This window comes from Sparus aurata, chromosome 18 (assembly GCF_900880675.1).
Source record: "Sparus aurata chromosome 18, fSpaAur1.1, whole genome shotgun sequence".
NCBI classification, from domain to species: domain Eukaryota; kingdom Metazoa; phylum Chordata; class Actinopteri; order Spariformes; family Sparidae; genus Sparus; species Sparus aurata.
In genome coordinates this window covers 5,808,126-5,830,500 of record NC_044204.1, presented here as the reverse complement: position 1 = coordinate 5,830,500, position 22,375 = coordinate 5,808,126, and the positions used below count along the sequence as shown (strand labels likewise).

Genomic DNA, 22,375 nt, shown 5'->3' with positions numbered 1-22,375 from the left:
TGAGGATCAAGCAGTTGTGTTGTGTATTTCAACTGAATTCTGAGCAGTGAGGCAGATAGAGAAACTTGAGTAAAAAGCCTCCAGGCCCAACGATAAATAATGCAGACCCTCTGAATGGCCCGAGTGTATATATAAACCAGTGACTCAGTGCTGCCACACACACAAACACGCCTACAAAGCCAGTACCTCCATCAGTGTTTCGTCCATTTCATCAAAGGGTTTCCCGTCCTTCCTGTTATAGAACGTGGCCACACCCACTATCTCTTCTTTCTTGTTGACGATTGGCATACACAGAACGTTCTTAATGGTCCAACCGGAATCGTCCAGAGGCTCTTTCTGTGTGCAAACGCGCGTGCACACACACACACACACACACACACACAATTATTTCAGTGACTATAAATGAAAATATGCTTCAACTGCATTCATGGCAGTAATATAGGGCTCCTTTTTCCAGCAGAAAGCAGGAACCCCACAGAAATGTATTTTGACCTTCTAGATTGAGAGGAAAATGTGAGAGAATCAATAATTCACCTGCTCACTGCCCCTAAAATCTGAACATTCTGCAGCAGCAGTGGTTGTTAAAGTACCTGCTGCATGTTAGCCTCATCTCAGAGTGGAAACCATTGGAAAAATGTATAAAAGAGATTTGCTTAGATCATTTTTCAGGAGGAACAAAAGACCAAATCTCCTCTTTTACTAGAATATAGCATAGCTTAACAAAATTGAAGGAAAACTTCAAGTAGAAAAATAAAAACTTCAGAAGTTGTACATTTCTTTGTCATGATATCTGTCCAGACGGGCATGTATATCTGTACGGCAACCATAAACCTCCCTTTAAACAGCCCAGTCACCAAGGCAAAACATTGGCATATTAAGTTTCTGCAAACCAGATATCTTCAAATTCATCGTACATACCATGTGAGCATTTCTACAATTTGGGTCATATTACAACCGCATTTAATGTACATGAGCTGCTGTAGAGGATAATGGCAGCGTTACAGTTAGGCGAGATGACTGCTAAGTTAGAGACCACTGCTCGAGACTGTGCTTCAACGTTTATAAGTGTGAAACCACTAACGATGATGACTGTACACTAAAGACCCAGTTTCTGAATACAGGCTGTGTGCGTTTTTTACCTCCAGAGTGAGCATTTCTATACTTTCAGAGTAATAATGAAGCACCTAGATATGCTGTTTAATCAAAACAATTATGTAAATATCACTTTCTACAATATGGGACTTTGAAGTTATCAAATGGTAAAGAATACTGACTTTTTAAAATACTTTTTATAAACTTACCAACTGTAAAGATTTTTTTTGCATATGGATTTTAACCACACCAATAGCCTGATTTGTACAGTCAGAGGAGAATATAGACTGTCTACTACAATATATGTTATCATGGCCCAAAGCTTTCATTAGTTTTTTTTAATGAGATGAATTCCCGCACAGATCAAACTGAATATAAGAAGACGTGGATGTTCAGACTATAATTGTCAGCAGTGCAGAACCAGGATCGATGTAAGAACGGGAACAATGGCTACCACAGTCTCAGAATTAGAGTCTAATAAGGATAAATACAATGGGCCCTTTACGGCCCTCAGGAAACTTATTCAAACTAAGGAGAGCCGAGAATGACGCCTATATGGCAGAATGGTTCCTTATGATTGTTCTCTGGTGGTCTCTCATGGAACATGAGGGCTCATTATATAGCCAAGTTAATATTTTAATACATTATTTCTACATCAGTTCTATTTTTATTCACATCACTCTGGAACCACACATAATGCAATTACTGTAATCTGACTACCAAATGCTAATATCATCTATTACTTTATTTAAAAAAATGGGATTATAGATAATGACAGAAACTGCCGTTTTATCTCACAGCAACAACTAGTGTTAATATGAACAGATGTGAATGTGAAGCTGAGTGCTTTCTTTATTGCATGAATAAATCTACGTGAACGTATCATATGGGTCCAAGCTGGGTATGGATAATAGGATTTGGAGAGAAGCATCTATCAAGTGACTTCATGTTTATGTACAGTAAACTGAAACTATTATATTTTACAGTTGATAGTTGTAGAGTAGCAAGAGTTCCATAAAATGTTATATACAGTTAGGTCAGGAAATATTTGGTGAGTGACACAATTTTCATAATTTAGGCCCTGTACACTACCACAATGGATTTGAAATTAAATAATCTAAAATAAATTGAAGTGCAGATTTTCAGCTTTAATTTGAGGGTGTTTACATCACAATTGGAGGAAGGGTTTAGGAATTGCAAAAATGTTCATACATAGTCCCCTCATTTCAAGGGACCTAAAGTAATTGGACATCACCAAACACTGGGTTTCCTCTTTTGTGATGCTTTGCCAGGCCAGGAGTTTCCAAGTAACTGGAATGCATGCTCGATCGGATTGAGATCAGGTGATTGATTCGGCCATTGTAGAATATTCCACCTCTTTGCCTTGAAAAACTCCTGGGTTGCATTTGCAGTATGGTTTGGGTCTGTCACACCGCGGTGAGGGATATCATGTCTTGGGGTTTTGTCTGGCGAACTTCCTGTTTTATGTTGAAAATCTAATCCTCCTCTCGTTTCAGGTCACTTGCCCTTCCTCCTATGTCATCGGTCTGACGTCTCCCCTGATTCCCTGATTGTTTCCACCTGTGTCACCCTCCCTCATGTGTATATAGTCCTCATCTTCCCCTGTCTTGTTGCCAGAGTATTTCGTTGTGTCGAGTACCTCCAGCCTTTGTCACAGCCTAAGTCAAGAACCTCATGCCTTGTCAAGTTTGTATTTTCATGTTTTTTCAGTTCCTCTGAAGAAGAGTGACCTTATTTTGTGATAGTTTTTTGGTTAGTCTTGAAGATAGTTTTGTTTGCTGATCTTTTTGTTTCCTCCCTTGGAGCGTCTTTTGTTCTTGTAGTATTTTGCAACGCAGTGTAGCTCAGTAAAGTTTTCAGCCTTTTGGTTTTCCCTCTTTAAGAGTGGTCTTTTGTTTTGTGTAATTTTCATAGTGTATTTATTTATTCTTAAGAATAGTGTAGACTAGAGGTCGACTGATTAATCGTTTTGGCCGATTAATCCACGCCGATAGGACATTTTACAAACTATCAGAATCGGTGGAACTTGGCTCCGATAGTGGCCAATGGCTGCAATTTTTTTCCACAGCGCCATAAACTGCTTCTTCCCTGCCCTGCTTCTCTGTCTCTCTGATCACTGGGGGGCGGGGCTGCTCTTCACACACACACACACACACACACACACACACACACACACACACACACACACACACACACACACACACACACAGAGCATGGGAGACAGAGAGACGGGGAGTGTGCAGCGGCAGCAGAGAGAGGAGAGAAGTGACCCAGGTGGAGACTGCGACACGCTTTATAGTAAGTGCACTAAAACCTTCACGAGTTGAAAGTCAACAAACATAACCTCCTTGGCGGAGGCAATAAGTACCACTTGTTCAACAAGCATAAACGTGCATCATATTTTGGCATAAACGGCGACATTTCCACCGGCACGTTTTACACGACCACAGTGCTTGTTAAGCTGACAATTAACAGCTTGTTAAAGCGAAACTCTCGCCAAAAAGCAACCGAGGCTTTATTTGGGATTGAATATGAGTCAAACCTTCGCGTAAAAGCATAATTACGACGAAAGAGGCACTTTTAAGATTTACCGTAGTTTCGGTTTTGGGCGCGTTAATTTTGAACGGGAGTGCATGGGGCAAGACATGCTAGCATCAAAATCGCTATTTTTAGAACACTAAGAAGGCTCGACACAACATGAAACTTTGCTCGTAGCATCACTAGGGTCTCTACTCATGAACAAGAGCATTGAGAACATTGTTTGTGTACACAGAGTTTATGAAAAAGAAGGTTTTTGAACTACTCACGTTAGCTGCTGCACCTCCTGCGCGTTGCCGTCATGGCAGGCAAAAAGTGTCGATCCCCGAGTGCGACCTGACAGGCACGCTTGAGGAGCGGTTCACCATTACTCTCCTGCCTGTCATGTCCTGCCCCATGAACTCCGTTCAAAATTAACGTGCCCCAAAACCGAAACTACGCTTAATCTTAAAAGTGCCTCTTTCGTCGTAATTATGCTTTCACACGAAGGTTTGACTCATATTCAATCCCAAATAAAGCCTTGGTTGCTTTTTGGCGAGAGTTTCGCTTTAAGAACACGCTAAAATGAAAGCTGTCTGTGTGTAGTCTGTTCATCTTAGTTTGCCATGAATCTTAAAATTTGGCAATTTCTTGTAAACTTTAGCTGCTGGCTGGTCTAGCTACCGGAAAGCGCGGATGTCAATAAACAGGTAAGTAGCTCCTTGCACAAACACACTGATTTAACTACTTTTTTTATTCATTTTGAGTCATAAATGCTACAGTGCTGTGTTGTAAGGTGTCTGCTGATGTTGTATAACTTTTGGTGTGAGATATGGAGCATGTTAAGACGCTTAAAACACAGTTCTGACCCCATGCTGTTAGCTGTCAATGCTAAATCTCCATTCACGAAGCTCTGTAATGGTTGGACCAAATGTGTTCGCGTCTTCGGTACTGGCAAGTCAAGGGTAGCTTGAGCAATGAAGCCGCATGTTTAAATTGACCGAAGTTCTCCTTTAATCACATATAATAACATATAGCTAATAGCTACTATAGTTTGATGTTCACTTCGAGATTTTATATATTTGGATATTTATTACTTTGACTTAGCTGTTCAGTAAAACAGTTGCTGCTAATAAAGTCAAAGATTGTTCATTTCCAACAGTGTTGAATTTTTTCGCCGGGGGAGAGGGGGAGTGAGTGATATCGGCCGATTAATCGGCTATCGGCTTTTTCCTGCTCCAAACTATCATTATTATATAGGCCTTTTAAAAATCCACTATCTGTCGACCTCTAGTGTAGACCTTGTGCATTTTTCCTCCTTCGGGAGTGATTTTCTGTTCTTTGTTTTCTTGTGTGTCGTCCTCGTCTGTTCAGGCGAGTCTAGTTTTTCACAGCCTGTTGTGTTGTCACCAATTCTGATGAGAATTCTAAAAACCATCAAAAAAAAGCCTGTCAACACCGTTCACTGACTGCATCTGAGTCCTCCATTTTACCCAGGTCTGACAGGGTCATTGTCCATCTCTACTCTGAAGTGCCATCCTATCAACTTTGCTGAATTTGGCTGAATGTGAGCAGACAGAATGTTTCTATAAACTTCAGAATTCATACGGCTGATTCAGCCTTCTGTCATATCATTAATAAACACTAGTGACCCAGTGCCATGTTTTACAGATGATGTGGTGTGTTTCAGATCATGAGCCATTCCAAGCCCTCTCCATGCTTTTCTCTTCCCAATCCTCTGGTACAGGTTGATCTTAGTTTCATCGGTTCAAAGAACGCTGTTCCAAAACTGGACTGGCTTTTTTTAAGATGCGTTGCGGCAAACTCTAATCTGGCCTTTCTATTCTTGAGGCTTATGAATAGTTTGCACGTTACAGTGAACCCTCTGTATTTGCTCTTGTGAATTATTCTCTTTATGGTAGACTTGAATACTGATATGCCTACTTCCTGGAGAGTCTTCTTCACTCCACTAGATGTTGTGAAGGGGGATCTTCTTTATCATGGAAAGGATCCTGAGATCATCAACCACTGTTGTCTCCCATGGATGTCCAGGCCTTTTTGTATTGCCAAGCTTACCAGTGCATTTGTTTTTTCTTAGAATGTACCAAACTGTTGAGGTTGCCACTCCAAAAGTTTCTGCTATTCCTCTGATGTTTTTCTTTTTTTTTTCGCAGCCTAAGGCTGGTCTGTTTCACTTGCATTGAGACCTCCTTTGACCGCATGTTGTGGATTCACAGCAACAGGTTCCAACTGAAAATGCCACGCTGGAAATCGACTCCCGACCTTTCACCTGCTTTATTGATGAATAACAAGGGAATTGCCCACACCTGCTCATGAAACAGCTTTTGACTCAATTGTCCAATTACTTTAGGTCCCTTAAGAGGACCACATATGAAAATGTTTGCAATTCCTAAACCCTTCATCCAATCTCATTTCAAATCCAGTGTGGTGGCATACAGGGCCAAAATTATGATAATTGTGTCAGTATCCAATTGTTTTTGGTTTTAAAATTTAAAAAGACACCGTACCTTATTTCTAGAGATCAATTAGGCAATGTCTTCAACATACAACCCTTTTTACTTTAAATACAATCGACTATGCTAGCTACCACCCATAATCTTTTCCCCATTGACCTCCTCAGGAAACTCAACAATAAGGTCATTGAGGGACAAACCATTTACGATCAAAAAACAATCTCAGGACCGAAAAAACAACTGAACAGGAATTATCTCCAGAAAGATATTAAGCTGACAGACTTTAATTTAAGTTGTTAAATTGATGGTTGGTGCTTTTTCAGGTCATTTAATTTTGTAGAATTGTTGTCTTACACTGCGTTTAAGTCAAAGTCGGAGGTTGAAATTTCCCAGTTGAAAATTCTGACTTCTGAACTCAAATCGTTGCAGGTTTCACAAAAGTAAACAAAAAAACATTGCTGACTGTGATAAACTGAAGTTTCTTTAGCGAGTGTAGAGACAAGTTGACCCTCAACAGTGCAAACTCGTTGCATGTATAAATTAGAGGATGAATGATTACTTGGAATTGTCTCTGACAGTAGTTCACAAGCCCATAATATACTGTAAATACCTCATATATCCTACTCCCTCCCTATGTTTGCTGCAACTGTTGTGGGATGTCACACAAATACTCCTTCATACAGTCAGGGTAAATGATAAATGGACTTGCATTTGTATAGCACTTTGCCAGTCCACTGACTACTCAAAGCACTGTATAACACTTGCCACATTCACCCATTCACACACTGATGGCAAAGGCTGCCATGCAAGGTGCCAACTGCACATCAGGAGCAATTTGGGGTTCAGTATCTTGCTCAAGGACACTTCAGCATGCAGCTCAGATCAGACAGGGGGCGCTGGGATTTGAACCAGCGACCTTACGATCACTAGACGACCCGCTCTACCCCCTTAGTTACAGCAGTTGCAGCGGGGTAGATAGATCTGCCCCAAGAAGACATGAAGGAATTTCAACTTTTAGTTGCATTACACTTTTTCTAGTGAAAGGTTGGAATTATTCCAGTTCCCTGTTGTAGCAAAGCATTATTGAGCTCATCTTAAATCTTTGTTGTAACTAAGTAGTTTATGATTTCTCCAAATAAAAAAACAATTTAAGAAAATAAACAAGTTGTGGCCATCTTACCTGGAAGTTGAAAAATTCGTCCTCAGATGCATTCATTATGTTGCAAATCTGTTGGAAAAATAAGGAAATAAAAGAGATTACAAAGTTGGCCAAAAACGTAAATAAATTGCCAGCATAATGTGTAAATGTCACCTTTATAAAAATAACAGGTCATCAGGTTCGTCAAAACGGCTGAGAATCTTTGTTCTCATGTGATCTCACATGAAAAACTCCACCTTCAGCTCTTTGGAACTTGTATGTCATTTCCAGGAGTTGACAAAGTGTTATTGCCCCACAGTGAATCCATCCAAAACCCCCTGTGTCACATCCAAAATCATTAGTGCCAATCTGACATGTCTTTTTCCCCTCAATTTATGAAAAGGTTTCAGCTCTTACATGATGAAGGAGATGAAAAAAGGAGACCATGTGATGCAGAGTTGAAAAATGGCAAGCGCCAAAGACAATGAGAGGGCAGGACGTGAGGAGGACAGGATGGGGTAAAAGGAAGGATGGATAGATGAGCGACGGCAGGCTCAGCAGTTTGGGAAAAGCACACTGTGATTAATTACAACGGCTGCAGAAATTACAATTATACATCACAGCAGCATGTGGCTGAGTGCTTTTCTTTTTCACAACTGTGTGCACACTGACAACTGTGTAATAAGGCCTAATGGCGTTCTGCTCGTCTGACCGCCCGCAGCCTCCAATGAAGATATTTAGAAATAAAGTTTTTTACGGACGCTGGTTTTACTCGGACTCCTGCACAGCAGAATAAAAGTCGTTCTTGAAAAGTCAGAGTGAAAAATGAAAAGGACAATGTTGTAGTTCTAAGCTAGAAACTTTTGGTTGAATCAAGCCACACTCACTGGTTCTGAAAACACATTAACCCATTTCAATAATGCCGGATTTTACAGACATTTTACAGACTACCGCCTGTAAGCTGTATTTATGCTCACAATGGGTGATTAGGTAGAGATAAACTGTCACAAAGATATTGAATAAACAAAAAACTGATGATTATTAATCTCATCATACAAAAGTCTATCAATTAACATAAGAATTATTAGATAAAATACACCAAATATTTGGATGAAGTCAACATGAACTGATGTAAACGATCTGTAAAAATATGGCTGTGCTACTAATTATTCACTACAGTATCGTGTCGAGTAGTTTTTTATTATCTTGGTTATATAATTAGTTTTTTATACCAAAATTACCATGTTTGCAGCAGCCTTCCTAAAACAATAGAGCTGAAACAATCAGTGCATTAATCAAATTGTCAATTGAAAGAAAAATAGGTGCCATCTGTCTTAATATTCCATTAATCATCAAATATTTGCCATTTCCATCTTCCTAAATGTAAGAAATTTCAATGTCTTTCTTTGTGTAAAAACCTACAGGGATTAGCAAAATTTGCTCTGCCTGTCTTTTGTCAGGGTTAAACATTGCCAAACTTTCCAAAACATTGCAGGGTTTTGTTGAATTTGCCTCACAGCTCGTCTACACAGGAGGTATTTGCCTGACCAGACACACTTCCATTTCACTCGTTTGATCATATCGGCTTTAAATTAGCCAAATTATTCTGTCTGGTATCATCGGCCTTATTGTCAGTACAGGTTGTTATTACTTATCTTTTCCAGTCCCCTGCTGAACAGAGCTACCACGGTTTGTATTCAACCTGCTCGCTGGCCAATCATTCATTATTCAGCAGTTGTTTAACTCATGAATGTTTAGGATGCAGGGTGGACGAGCAGTTGTCACATGTTCAATACTCAGTCATCGTGTATTCATGTGACCTTCATTAACTCTTTGTAACTTAAGAATGTAAATGTGACAGCATATCATTTTAATCTAAATATACTTCCGGCTCTCATTTGGTTTTCATTTAAGACTGAGCTAAGAAAATATTTCCACCAGATAGAAAAGTTTGACATTCACGAAATCGAGAAAGAATGATGATTTAAGTAGTTTAAATCCAGCATTGTTTACACCCATGTTTACTGGCTTCCTCTTCTCGCCATTGCTGTCACATTTCATGTGACACCTGTTGAGTCAAACGGTTGGACTATGTCTCGTGGGAACTGACCCGTAGAAAGACAGCTCCACATGCTAGTAGAGGTCATTCAAAGATGACACGTGGAAACTTCCTGCTCAGGCTACTTTTAATTTACAAGAAGCAAAAGGGGCCTCAACTTAAAAATAGCACTGAGTTATAAAAAGACAACTCAGTCACAGCGGTTTCTGAATTTGACTGATTCTTTGCAGGGCCATGACATACGGTACCTGAACCAATGTTGTCAGAGCCATGAAATGAAACTGAAATATTAAATTGCTGAGGGTTTGTTGGATTTGTGTATGTTGTTGTAGGAGATAGTTGGACTTTAAAACAGCATGGTAGTAAATGAGATCATGGAGTTTAAGTTTGATAGCCGACATATGACAAGTTTACAAATCAGAACTAATTAAAGATTAATTAATGAAACGTTGCTGTGTGGAAACAATTCTGTCATGGTGCAAAAATGTTCTTCTTCAAACGGCATTTGGGACTTTTTGCTCATTTCACAACACTGAGTGAGATTTGTTCAAAATCCCAGAACGAGGAAAAATGAGGAGGACAGCAGCTCTAAAAAAAGAACACACGCTGACTCACCAGTCCGGTCTCTGCTACATAGGTTGGTAAACCGCTGATAAGGGCCCAGTGATCTGCTGGAGGACTCCTGATGATGATCAGAAGACCCACAATGTCAGAAAGCGACAAAACAGTACTGGAACAGAATGTCACTGACTTGAATGAATAAAATGGCTATACAGTGCTTGGTCTGGACTTGGAGCTTATCTGTAAGGATGTGGTATTTAGAAATGTTTTGGTGTTGTCAGGGAGGAGGAGATGACATTAGTGTCCAATAGAGTCCAAACTCACAGGGTTCCTTTAAACCCGATCTGTGCCGTGACTTACGGAATGACTTTGATGTCTTCCTTCCCATGAAGGATGTAGTCGATTAGTTTGTAGAAGATAATTTCCTTAAGAAGACAAACAAAATAACAATCAGCAAGACATTGTGGAGAGAGGAAATATAAACTCAAACTCATTTATGGTCTTTTTTTATACTACTAGTGCAGAATATCATCATATCATTAATGGATTGGAAGTTGGAGTAGCCATAGAGACACATTCTATAAGAAATTCCAATGTTTTATGGAAAGATAAATAGAATTTGCGGTCACCTTGTGTACATGTCAAGTAACCTGGATAAAAAAGACTGACATCTAAATACTTTAATCCATCAAAACATTGTAGAGCCTTGAAAGTGCATCTCAACATCTCAAGTTTGTCTTGAGGGTGGCCCTAGGGAAAAGTTGTAGTCCTGGGGGCATTAACTTGTTCAACTGGTGTTACGGAATGCTATCAACCCACTAGTTTTTGATATCTAAGAACATTTTGCATAATGTCTGCACACAAAGAAAGATATAAGGAAAAAAAAGGGGATTCATCCTCTTTGGACCGAAAATGCCCACTGGGCACATGGAAAACCTGCAATAAGATTCAGCGTTAGCTGCATAATAGGTAATAGGACAATGATTGAAGCAGTAACAGTTATAGCAGTAAGTATTTCCTCACTCTGCCATCAGGAGTTTTGGGTCCATCATATGGTGGAACTTCTCCCATCAGGACTGGCCACAGATCAAAGAACTCCTGCCCATGCAAGCACACACACACACAAACACACACACACACAAACAGACAGATAGATAGATAGATGAAGATTTCCGTGGGACATCACAGCTGATACCGCTGCTTCCGTAGTTGCATCATTTAGATACTTTCATTGGTTATTGGAGCTACAGCCATCAGTACCATTCTGCCTGGAAAAGCTAATGCCAGCAGTCCCCTCCTGAAGTGCACGAGTTTACAAGCTATGGGCTCAAAGCCGAGCGACTAGTTTTGTTTATTCTTAAGTGATGCATTCATGAAATCCAGCATTGTTAGCAGACAGCCATCTGTGCAGGCAGACAACATGTGTTTGTTCTCAGATAGCAGGTGTTAGGAATCAACCGGCAGCTGCTTGTAATTAGGTGACAACCACCGCCAATAAGTGGTATTCATGACAATATGTACATGGGGATGGAATGACACTGATCAGAAGATGGTTTTAAGATGGGTTTCCTTTTTCGACTCACTAGATAAAAGCAACAACAAAAAGAGCCACACTGATACGGAAAAATCGAGCAGATCAGACAAAGAAACACCAAAGGAGTTTCTGAAAATATCCCTTCCCAAAAGAGGACAAAACAGATCTCATCAAAACTCAGCTGGGATGAGAGTGGTACAGACACAGACACAAACATAACATTTGTAAAAGCCTCTTGTAGTATGCAAAGGTTCTTCTTTTCCAGGATGTTTTTAAGGTTCTAGGATTTTGTGAAACTGTTGCAGCAGTCAAGCTTCTTAAAACCCAATTGAAGCCCTGAATGTAGATCAATGCTCCATAATCCCCTGTTACATTCAAGTGTAAGTAGTTTAACTATGTAAGGGGAGACACGACCGGAAGATAGGGTAAAATATTTTATTCAGTATCACTGTGAAACTTCCCCATTCGACAGTGCACATTGGAACATGTTTAAATTAGCAAATTTGGCATTATCTAATCAAAAATACACCAATTTTAAAAAATTTCCAGAGGAGAAACCTGAACGCTGGATAAAGCTCTGCTCAAAAAGTGTTGCTTTTTGCTGACACATTAGAGCCAAAAGTATTACAGAGATATTTTGGATATCTTTATCAGTCCATAAATCATAAAAATCTATCTTAAGCTGTAAAAAAAAACTATTCTTTTCATGTTTTTTAGGAATAAAATGTTCTATAAATCAGACTATAAAGGGCAAATAAACAAAGTCCTCTGCGAAAACCTTCAGAATGTACATATGAATACAACTTTGTTGTATTTAAGTGCTATTGCAGTTTTCAATTTTGAGTTTAAGAAAGATCAAGAGAAGTTACAGGATATGAGTTTAAGTTTAAGAACAAATCATTGTGAGAAAACATATTGTATTGTAAATTCAATACATTTTTAGTGGATAAGGTACATGTCTAACTAGTAGATATCCAAAAGAAACATCCACAGTTGATTGCTTGCATTAATACAATTAGTTTTTATGATTAAGTTTTCTGATATTTTATGTTTAAATATGTAAATTAAGCTCTGTAATTATATCTTATGCTGATTTTATAAATGTCCAGAACAGAAATTTGAACTTCAACAAACAACTAAATGTGTGTTTTGGTAATGTCCTGACCATGCAGTACAAATGGGGATGTACAAACAGTGGATTCATTGTTTTGTTTGTGTTCAGGCTTATCCTTGGCTGCTGCTGTGTATCTATGGTAACCCACCTTGGTCTTGGTCATGTCCAGCAGACCCACAGAGTAACGGTCACAGTTGAGGAAAGCCCTGACTGTGTACAAGGCCTTGTGGAACTGCCTCTCTATGTCTGTCAGCTCCTCAAACACCTTGCTGGCCGACCACAGCAACACCTGGACGATTGAGCAGAATACAATACGTACAGTTCATGTACAAGTTCATGGTTGAACCTGGAAACCTTCCTCTTATCTAACCGTTGCCTCTTTTACCTGCCTGAAACATATTTCTGTTGCAGTTTGAGCTCTGAGATACACCAGTCAGTCGAATAACTCTTTTTCCATTTTCATTTTCATCTTTGTTTGTACCACATATTCGTGAAAAAAATGTGGATCACATTCTCGTCATTCACACAGGCTCTAAAAAGCATTTGATCCAAGGCCCTGTTCGGACCTGGTGTTAACGTCCGTCCTGAGTGATCCAAGCACAAATGGACTGCTCTTATTCAGTGAGTTCACACCTGGTATTAACATGGGTCTCGAGAGTGACCACTTGTGGTAAGATCTCACTTCCCTATTCTATTTCCAATAGATAAATACATCACCAGGACAAACGGACACAATGATTTTTTAATTATTTTTTTTACACAAACAAAGAACAAACTTAATGTATAATATCCGCAGAATTTACAAGGAGGCCAAAACAATGAAGGACTTGCCAGAGATTAAGTTTATAACAACATACTACATTTTTTACTTCATTTTTTTTAAGGAAGCCTGGGGTCTTTTTGCATAGGTGACCAACAAATAGCCTATACTGGTTGAAAGGAGCCTTACCTGTCCCCTCCTCGTCTCACAGTTGTGCAGGTAGCTCAGGTGGAAAACTCTCAGCAGCAAGTTGGCAAAGTTGAGATACTTGTTCAGGGTCTGGAAAAAAAAGGCACACACTTTTGGCTGCTTTGTGTAATACTGAGAGATGGATGTGATTGATGTTTATTAGCAAGGCCAAGCTGTTACATATAATATGTCAGTCACTATTCTTCCTTTACTTTTTCTGTCTGGTATATGGACTGAATGCCACAGGTTAATTCTTTCCTTATAAGACATTATATGTCATCAGTTGATTTGACAACAGGGTCCTGGGATGCTCATCCAAAATACCACTGAAAAACTGAAGAAGCAGAAAAACACAGCAGATTAGCTGCTGAAGAAATGTGAGTAGGGACAAAACTGACAATGGACGATAGACGCTACATCTACGTCATGTAGTTTTATGTGGATTTTATAGCAGAACTCATTAAAAATTATTTGGTAGACTGAGTTTGATTGTATTGCATCCCTGCTCAGCCAGGGAGCCAGTTACTGACGGAGAAAGTTTAGAGGAGTGACATAAACAATGACAAGGAAAAACCCACGAAAGCTGATGGGAACGCTGGGTTTTGTGGCCCTTTGTATCAGGTTTAAAAAAAAAAAGGCTGGATAAATCTGAAAAGTTAATTTCATCCGAGTGACTGAATGGAGTGAGCTGCTGAAGGTGAATTTCCACGACAGACAAAAGTATTAGATGTTACCTCTTCATCCTTCGTAGTGAAGTGCGGCCCGTCCAACTTGTTGATGGCCATCATGACGGCCACCATGTCTTTACCGTTCATGATGGGGATGGCGATGACGTTCTTGGTCTTATACTCAGTCAGCTCATCCACAAAGTCACTGAAATGAGGGCTCTATGAGAAGAAAAGAAAAGAGAGTATTTGATTGTAGATAATTGCGCTGTACCACTTAAAACTTCCAGTCTCAACTCTGATGAACACACTACATCTATCCATAAATGCTGCAAGCAAAGGCTTCCCATTATCCGAAAAAACTCAAGTCCCTCTCTGCTGCACTCCACCTACTGCTCCTCCTGTGCAGCAGGGGTCATCAATTGTGTTCCGCCAGGGGTGAAAAACAGAAAGAGTGGCTCATTAACTGCCAAGAAGGAACAAAAACCTGCAGAGAGCGATGCTTGGGTGACTGAAGTTGGTGACAAAGTGCAGATTTGGGTGGGGCAGGTTGGGAGTTTGTTAAGATGGTATTTCCTGCTTCAAAAGGAAGACTGAGCAGAAAACTATAAATATAGTCATATGTACATACTGCATGCTGAAAGACGGTGACACCGGCCTACTCAGGCCTGTGAGAGCTGACCAATCAGAGCACACTGGGCTCTTTGGGAGGGGGGCCTTAAAGAGACAGACACTAAAACGGAGCTTATAAACAGTGGGTAAAAAGAGGTGATGCAGCAATGGACAATCTGAGAAAAATGACGCCTCTCTGGAACATTAAAGCATTTAAACCTATTTTATTAGACAGCCCAGAAAATTTGCAATATTGGATCTTTAGTTTCATCCCCCAGCCTTAGAAACCTGAATATTGCTGCTGTAACATGTGAAGCAAAGACACCTGAGCGACAACTCAAAACTTTCTCTTCTAGCAGGCCCCAGACAAATGTCCTAGATCTACAGTGTGTCACACTCAATTCAATAAAGTAAAAAAGTGCAACATGTTCCTCTGAACCTGCTGGTGTCACTGTTCAATTTAATTTTAAATGTGTGAAAATGTTTGAGAATCAGTAAAGAGATCTGATAGTCCTTATCTTACAGCACAAACTCAATAATTACATCTTCCCCTGTATTTATTAATGCCTTAAGTTCTCTCTGCAACGGGCTCAGCTTTATAGTGGTGTGGGGAAGTTGAAGGGAAAAATCACTATGAGAGGCACAACTAATCCATACATCAACTGATTCAGCTGCAGCCTCACACCGCTTAATAATGAACCTGCTCCAAATATCTGAGTTTGACAGCTTGTTGCTTGGTGACCTTTGATCCCCTAAAGCCCCGACAACTCTTTATCCTGCTTGTTATCAGCTAAAGCTTTACCTCGAGCTTTACCGAGCACCTTGATGCTTTACTTTACTTTTATCTGGGTATTAAAAAAACTAAAAAACAGTAATAATTGATTTATGTATTCTATTCATGTGTGCTTTTCTCTGTTAATTAAGTCTTCTAGATGGGATTTATACATCTAAATACATATCTACTGAAATGTAGAAATTCTACAGTCCCTGATTGGATCTGTGATATTTGTCACTTGAGACTGGTGACAAAAAGTTTAGAGATTCATGTATTTTACATCTACTACAGGGGCAAAACATTTGAAGTACTGGTCAAAAGACTTCTGTTTTGCAATTGTTTGTAGTATTTCTTTTAATTACAAATGATAATAGTAGTAGTAGTAGTTTGAAAGTTTGAGTGAAAAGTTGAATCCTTGAAAAATGTCCATGAATTTCAAAATACCGTATTCTGACATTACTGTATTTGGTAGATTCTATTTTCGGTTAAATGAGAACACGCACTTGAGCTGACATGGACTCCACAAGTCTGTGAAAAAACTTGATGATTCATGTTATGCCGGTAAGATTTGACAGTGATCCATAAAACTTCTTGTGATATAACAGGACAAACTTGTGGAGCCCATGCCAGCTCAAGTGCATGCTGTCACTTAAGCAAAAGAGGGACATACCAAATAAGATATTCTAAAAAGGCATTTTTATCCTCAAAGATTCATCTTTTCATAACAATTATTAAGATGATATTATTTCTAATGAAATAAATAGTACTATATTCACATCAAATGCCAATAGAAGTATTTTGAATAGTAATCTGTTAAATGAACATTGTAAATGAGCAGAGAAAAATGAGAAACTCTCTCTCTCACTTCCATGAAGTGTGTACAATTACATTTGTTAACAGATGATACATACAAATAAATATAGAAACATATCAACATAATTGAATACATTCATATGTAATAAATTGGTAACTCATCGACTTCCTCCCTGGCCAAATTAGCTTCTCTGTTAGTAACCATTAATTGGATTTGAGGGTGTTTCTGCTCCACTGAAGAAATAAAAAAACTAAAAACTGGGAACAATGGAGTGCAACAGAATAGATTAAAGGTGCGTTATAGTGCTGAGTCTGTGAAAAGGGCTCAGGGCCTGTGTGACCTCTGGGAGTAATCTGGGATCGCTCTAATTCAGGACAGATTAACCGGCTTCATCTGCAACCTCCCCCACCGACACTCTCTACGGTCCTCACACGCACACCCGCCGAGTTACCACACCTCAAATAACAGTCTGCGTTATTAGTCTGTAAATTATGTGATAATTAAATTCACTTTGAAGGAAGTGTGGGCAGAAGTACTGGGGAGGAAATGAGGCCAGCCATTGCTCACCATGTAATCCCAGTGACATATAATCCCCACCTTCAACCTCAAAGAATCCTGACCGGTTGACAGGCCTGCACTGGATTGGACTGGGATGGAAATAGAGCCAGCGATTCAGTATGTCTCTGCATTACTCTGAGAGGCTATCCTCAGTGCATTAGCATCATAAAGCCAACCAATTATATGGAAACATTAGCCGTTCCTGTGACGGGGGAGACTGAGGCTTTGATATCGTTCCAGTTGCCACATTTCCTATCATGCTTTTATGTGTTTGTGTGAGGCTGCGGCGTGACGGACAGAGGTTTCTAACAGCGTGCTTAATATTTGTTCTCACAGTGAAGGCACCACCGGCCGGCCTGACAGCAAAGCCCATAGATAAAACCAAACGGGAACAATCAACCTGCATGTGTTTCGTTTGTACATCGACAGCTGAGGTTTCTTATCTCACATGAAAGGAAGTGATTGAACTGATAAAGAGGAGCCCTTGTAATCCATCAGTTATGTGGAGTGGGCTGATGCCTAAATGTCACAATAACAGCTTGCGGAGGAGGGGCGGGGCTGGAAATGAAGTTCGTGGACATGCAGGAGCATGACAAACTTGAAATGTACATGGGAATAAGCTTGCCAGACATTTTCAAATGTCAAAGGTATTGGCTTTAATGGGATTGAGCTGGCTTTGGTTGTAGGGTATTAGTGGAAGGGGCACTGTGGTGTCCAGTCACCATCTGGTGGTCAAACAGAGGCAGAGCAGCAGGAGACAGGTTGGAGACAGGAATTTAAATGTTGACTGAGCAATAAACAAAATGTATACTTAAATGTTTTTTAGTTGTTTTTCCTCTTTTTCTTTATCTTTTTTTCTTTGTTTTCACAGAGGAGATAGTTATTGTTCCTTTTAGATCTGTGCTGCTCGACTACGTGACTAATCAGATTAGTTAAATGTTTTAATTCTTAGTGGGGCCAACCAGACTTGATGATATGTTTTAAGTTAAGGCAGAAGAAAAGACCAAAGTGGAAGAAAGAAGATGGAGGATTGAAGGAACAACAAGACGAAAAGAAGAAGATGGAAGAAGAAGACTAAGAAGGAGGAGGAGGATTTTTCAAGTCTTACATGTCGGTATAAGTACAGGTGGTCTTGCTGAGTTAGGTTCATCTACATTTTGCCAACAAGTAAGTGTAAGTCTGAAGTTAAAAGCAGTATATGGTTCAGCGGAAGGTTAAAAGATTTGTACTTTCACACAGACGAGCTTGATTAATTTTGACAAAAATAAATTAAAGATGGATAAATTGATTAGATACAACTGTTAAGGAAATAAAATGTGAATCGAAGACATTTTATTAAATGACTTTTAAGGCCCAATATTTAGGAACTTGAATTCAAGACATTTTTAATGACCTGCGGACACCCTGTTAATAAAGTCCAAAAGATATAATGATCTAAAACAAGACGTGGACGTAGAAATGTGCTTCTGACACTAGTATATTAGTATAATATTAAACACACAATTCACAACACACACAACACAAATAATAGCTGTGTATCTACCTCAGCCACATTGGGAATGTTGACCATCTTCTTGCTGGTAGCCACGTGGCCCACAATGCCGAGATCCAAAGGGTACACGATCTCACTGTCAGGCTGCACCAGGCATTCATCAAACAAGGCATCTTTGTTGACATTAAATAACCTGAAGGTACAAATTTAAAAAGTGTATTATAATGTGCTGTGCAGCTAAAGCAGCATTTCTTAATTCATTTCATTTACATTTTAAAATCAAAAACAGGTCATCTTAAAGAAGACAAAAGTTGGTCACAAAATATAGCAAATGAAAACGTGTCTCAACACTTCAAGGTGCTGCTGAGCATTCAGAGCAAAAATACAATCTCCTTAACAACTGAAGTAGATGGGGACTTGTAAATATAAAATATATTTTTTTTAAATTAATGACTACATACAGCTTGTCTGGTGCAATTCAAGCCTCCAGAAGTCCAAAGAACTGGTTGAGCTTTTGGACCCACTTCAGAGAGGTGTGCGCTAACCCTTTTAGCTCAGCTGCTAAAGTGAAGATTTCAGTTTTAAAAAGGGTCTTTCCAAAACAGTGTGGTTCCCTGAGACTCACAGTCTGAACAGACTGTATGGAGCCATTTTATGTTTTTCTTTTCATATGTTTTGTTTACATGTTAAAACAAGTCCTCAGCTCATCCACAACAGTTGTTTAGGAGAGACTTCACTCCACTTTCCACCAGCATGGAACATAATGACTGAATTTTTATTTTCGGTGAAGTGTTCCTTAAAGCTGCCACATGTGAGTGTCCTGTATGAATGTGAAGTGATGTGCTGATGAAAAACAACATCTGTGTGTCCAAGATATTGAGTTTCCCCAGTTTAGAGGTGCAACAGATAAGAAATACTCCAAACCAATAGGGGGCAGCTTATCACCAGAGTAATCGCTAACTGCTGCTAAATGTAGCTGCTAACTGTAGCTGCCATTAGTTAGTTAGTTGAGTTAGCTTTACAGCTAGTGGTCAGGACCAGGAGCTCAGAGCAGCGGAGATTTGTTGGTTCCACTGCTGGCTCAGGAGCCTTGGACTGTTATGGGGCTATTTGGTTAGCATGCTAACTTCAGTAAATATATAACATCAAAACTGTGAATTCTTCACATCATGTTGATTAGTTTATTTAATATTTAAATACATGTGTGATGTTTTAAAGGAGAACTTCAGTCCATTTAAACATGCAGCTTCATTGCTCAAGCTACCCTTGACCCTTGCCAGTACTGAAGACGCGAACACATTTGGTCCGGCCATTACAGAGCTCCGTGAACGGAGATTTAGCATTGACCGCTAACAGCATGGGGTCAGAACTTTACACTGTGTTTTAAGCGTCTTAACATGCTCCACATCTCACACCAAAAGTTATGCAATATCAGAAGACACCTTACAACACAGCACTGTAGCGTGTATGACTCAAAATGAATAAAAAAGTAGTTAAAACAGTGTGTTTGTGCAAGCAGCTACTTACCTATCTGTTGACATCCGTGTGTTCCGGTAGCTAGACCAAATTAGTATATCCATCGAGTGTGCACTTAACAGGCTTAACAGGCTATTGTAAGGCTCATGGCTCATGACAGGCTGTAACATGGACATGTACATTATGAACATAAACACGAAAATGCTGGAATACGTTTCCGTGTCCGCCAGTGAGGGAGTAAGTGCACGCTCGACGGATTGACTAGTTTGGTCTAGCTACCGGAAGACGCTGATATCAACAAACAGGTAAGTGGCTGCTTGCACAAACACACTGTTTTAACTACTTTTTTATTCATTTTGAGTCATACACGCTACAGTGCTGTGTTGTAAGGTGTCTGCTGATGTTGCTAACTTTTGGTGTAAGATGTGGAGCATGTTAAGACGCTTAAAACACAGTGTAAAGTTCTGACCCCATGCTGTTAGCTGTAAACACTAAATCTCCGTTCACGGAGCTCTGTAATGGTTGGACCAAATGTGTTCGCGTCTTCGGTACTGGCAAGTCAAGGGTAGCTTGAGCAATGAAGCTGCATGTTTAAATTGACCGAAGTTCTCCTTTAACTAAAATTCTCACATATTGTTCCTGAACCTGCTGCTGTTTATTTTACACAAGACTAAGATGTGTGCAATCAAATACTCATTTCATGGCAAAGGAATACAATCTTTTGAAACCACACTCTATTTTGACACCAGTAAATAATCCTTATCAGTGACAAAAGCTACTTTTTAAACTTTTAAAGAAATCCCTGGTAACCTGGTTGCCAGCTCAGCCACTCCATTCCTCTGTCGGTACATGAAAAGACTCATGCGGTCGGCCCTCATTATGAAGCTGAGGTGCTTCATGAGGTTGAAGACAGACTTCTCCATCTGCAGGTTGTCCTGGATGTCCCGCACCAGGTCGAAAAGGACCTCGCTCTCGTCCACCATCGTCAGGTCGTGGAACTTGCTGATGTCCAACATCGCCTTCCGGTTGTTGTCCATCAGTTCTGAGATGACTTTTGGCCGGAAGTAGATGTCGTAGTACTGCTTGGCAAACTGCGGGTTGGCATCCAGGAACTGCTCTGCTGCCGCTGCGTCCACCATGGCTGCTGCTGACAGGCAATAGAGATGGTATTAATAAATGGGGCTGGATGGTTAGGAATTCAAACCCCCAAATGGGAAAGTCTGATGGTCTGACAAACACCTTCTTTCATTCAGAAAATACTCATGAACTGCTTCTCAGTATGGTATTAAACTCCCAATTGACAAGTCGTCTGCGATAACTTATCGTGATGAAACAAATGTTGATTGCGCCATGTAATGACTACTGTATGACACCATCTGTGTTTAGATTGGTTCCCCATAAACTCTGCTTTAACAATATAATTTTGTGTGCCATCGAGCACAAAATCTCCTGGGTATATGAAGACTGAGTGGTGAGACTGGCAGCCTGACACATTCTCTATCTGCCTTCACATCTCCATCATAGAATAAATCATCTCAACTTTTGTCCTGTATTTCTGTCTGTTCCACTCTGAGGAAAGCTGAAAGCAATTTAGTTTTCTTACCCCCGAGTGCCACAAGACCACATAGAAACACTATAGGGGGGAAAGTTGTGAGTTTTCGCTTTAAGGTGGATCCACTATATCATTTTATGTTTATTGTGTTGCTCCAGTGCTATTCATTATAACTGCCCTCTCATTTTTTGTATGGCCATAGCTTTACAACTTTGGAAGAAATGTGCACAAAGGGGATGCAAGGCAATCTAGCACATGGTCATTGTAAAAAAAATGTTTTATTCCTGAACCTAACCGAGTCATTTTGTTGCCTAAGACTAACTGAAATAAATAAATAAACAAATAATAAGAATAACAATAATAATATTGATAATAATAATAATAATAATAATAATAATAATAATAATAATAATTAGTCGCAAAGCGATTACATCACAACAACATGATTGGTCAGCTGCAAAGATAATCCTGGAACAATACTATGATGTTACAGGAACACCACAGCAATATCAGAGAAACCAGTTGCACAATGACTTTACATTTGTCTGCAAAACATCTGCCTGATGCTGCTGGGATCAGGACTGATGAGGGCTGAGACTGAGAGATACAGCCGTTGTGCGGGAAACAAAACAATGAGAAGAAAGTTGCTAAAAAGCTCGGTATAGTTGCCAATAATTCTCTGTGCGTTTGTTACTACAAGCGGCCAATTTTGCATAACAGGCATGTTATATGTACAGTATATCAGAATTGCGACAATTCATGGATTAGTTGTCAGTTATTAATTTTATTGCCAACTTTTTTGACAATTGGTTCTTCAATTTGAGTAATTCTTTTAAGAGAGAAAAGTCAAACTTCTCTGATTCCAGCTTCTCAAATGTCAATATTTTCTGGTTTCTTTTACCCTCTGTGACAGTAAACTGAATATCTTTGGGTCATGGACAGAACTAGACATTTGAGGACGTCATCGTGGGC

General features: G+C 39.6%; 1 protein-coding gene across 2 annotated transcripts in view; it reads right to left on the bottom strand.

Moving 5' to 3' along the window:
* The window catches only part of pde6a (phosphodiesterase 6A, cGMP-specific, rod, alpha), a 73,005-nt gene that overhangs the window by 50,333 nt on the left and 297 nt on the right, over positions 1 to 22,375 (bottom strand). The window contains exons 2-11 of one of the 2 annotated variants that reach the window (XM_030396974.1): positions 20,662 to 20,995; positions 18,427 to 18,568; positions 14,194 to 14,346; positions 13,460 to 13,549; positions 12,659 to 12,799; positions 10,886 to 10,960; positions 10,223 to 10,287; positions 9,917 to 9,983; positions 7,285 to 7,332; positions 187 to 336 (exon numbers count right to left, since the gene is read on the bottom strand). In XM_030396974.1, coding sequence (XP_030252834.1) covers positions 187 to 336; positions 7,285 to 7,332; positions 9,917 to 9,983; positions 10,223 to 10,287; positions 10,886 to 10,960; positions 12,659 to 12,799; positions 13,460 to 13,549; positions 14,194 to 14,346; positions 18,427 to 18,568; positions 20,662 to 20,990 — 1,260 coding nt within the window. In that variant the 5' untranslated portion in view covers positions 20,991 to 20,995. Of the gene's footprint in view, positions 1 to 186; positions 337 to 7,284; positions 7,333 to 9,916; positions 9,984 to 10,222; positions 10,288 to 10,885; positions 10,961 to 12,658; positions 12,800 to 13,459; positions 13,550 to 14,193; positions 14,347 to 18,426; positions 18,569 to 20,661; positions 20,999 to 22,375 lie in introns of both variants that reach the window. The other variant, XM_030396975.1, reaches the window with a different exon arrangement.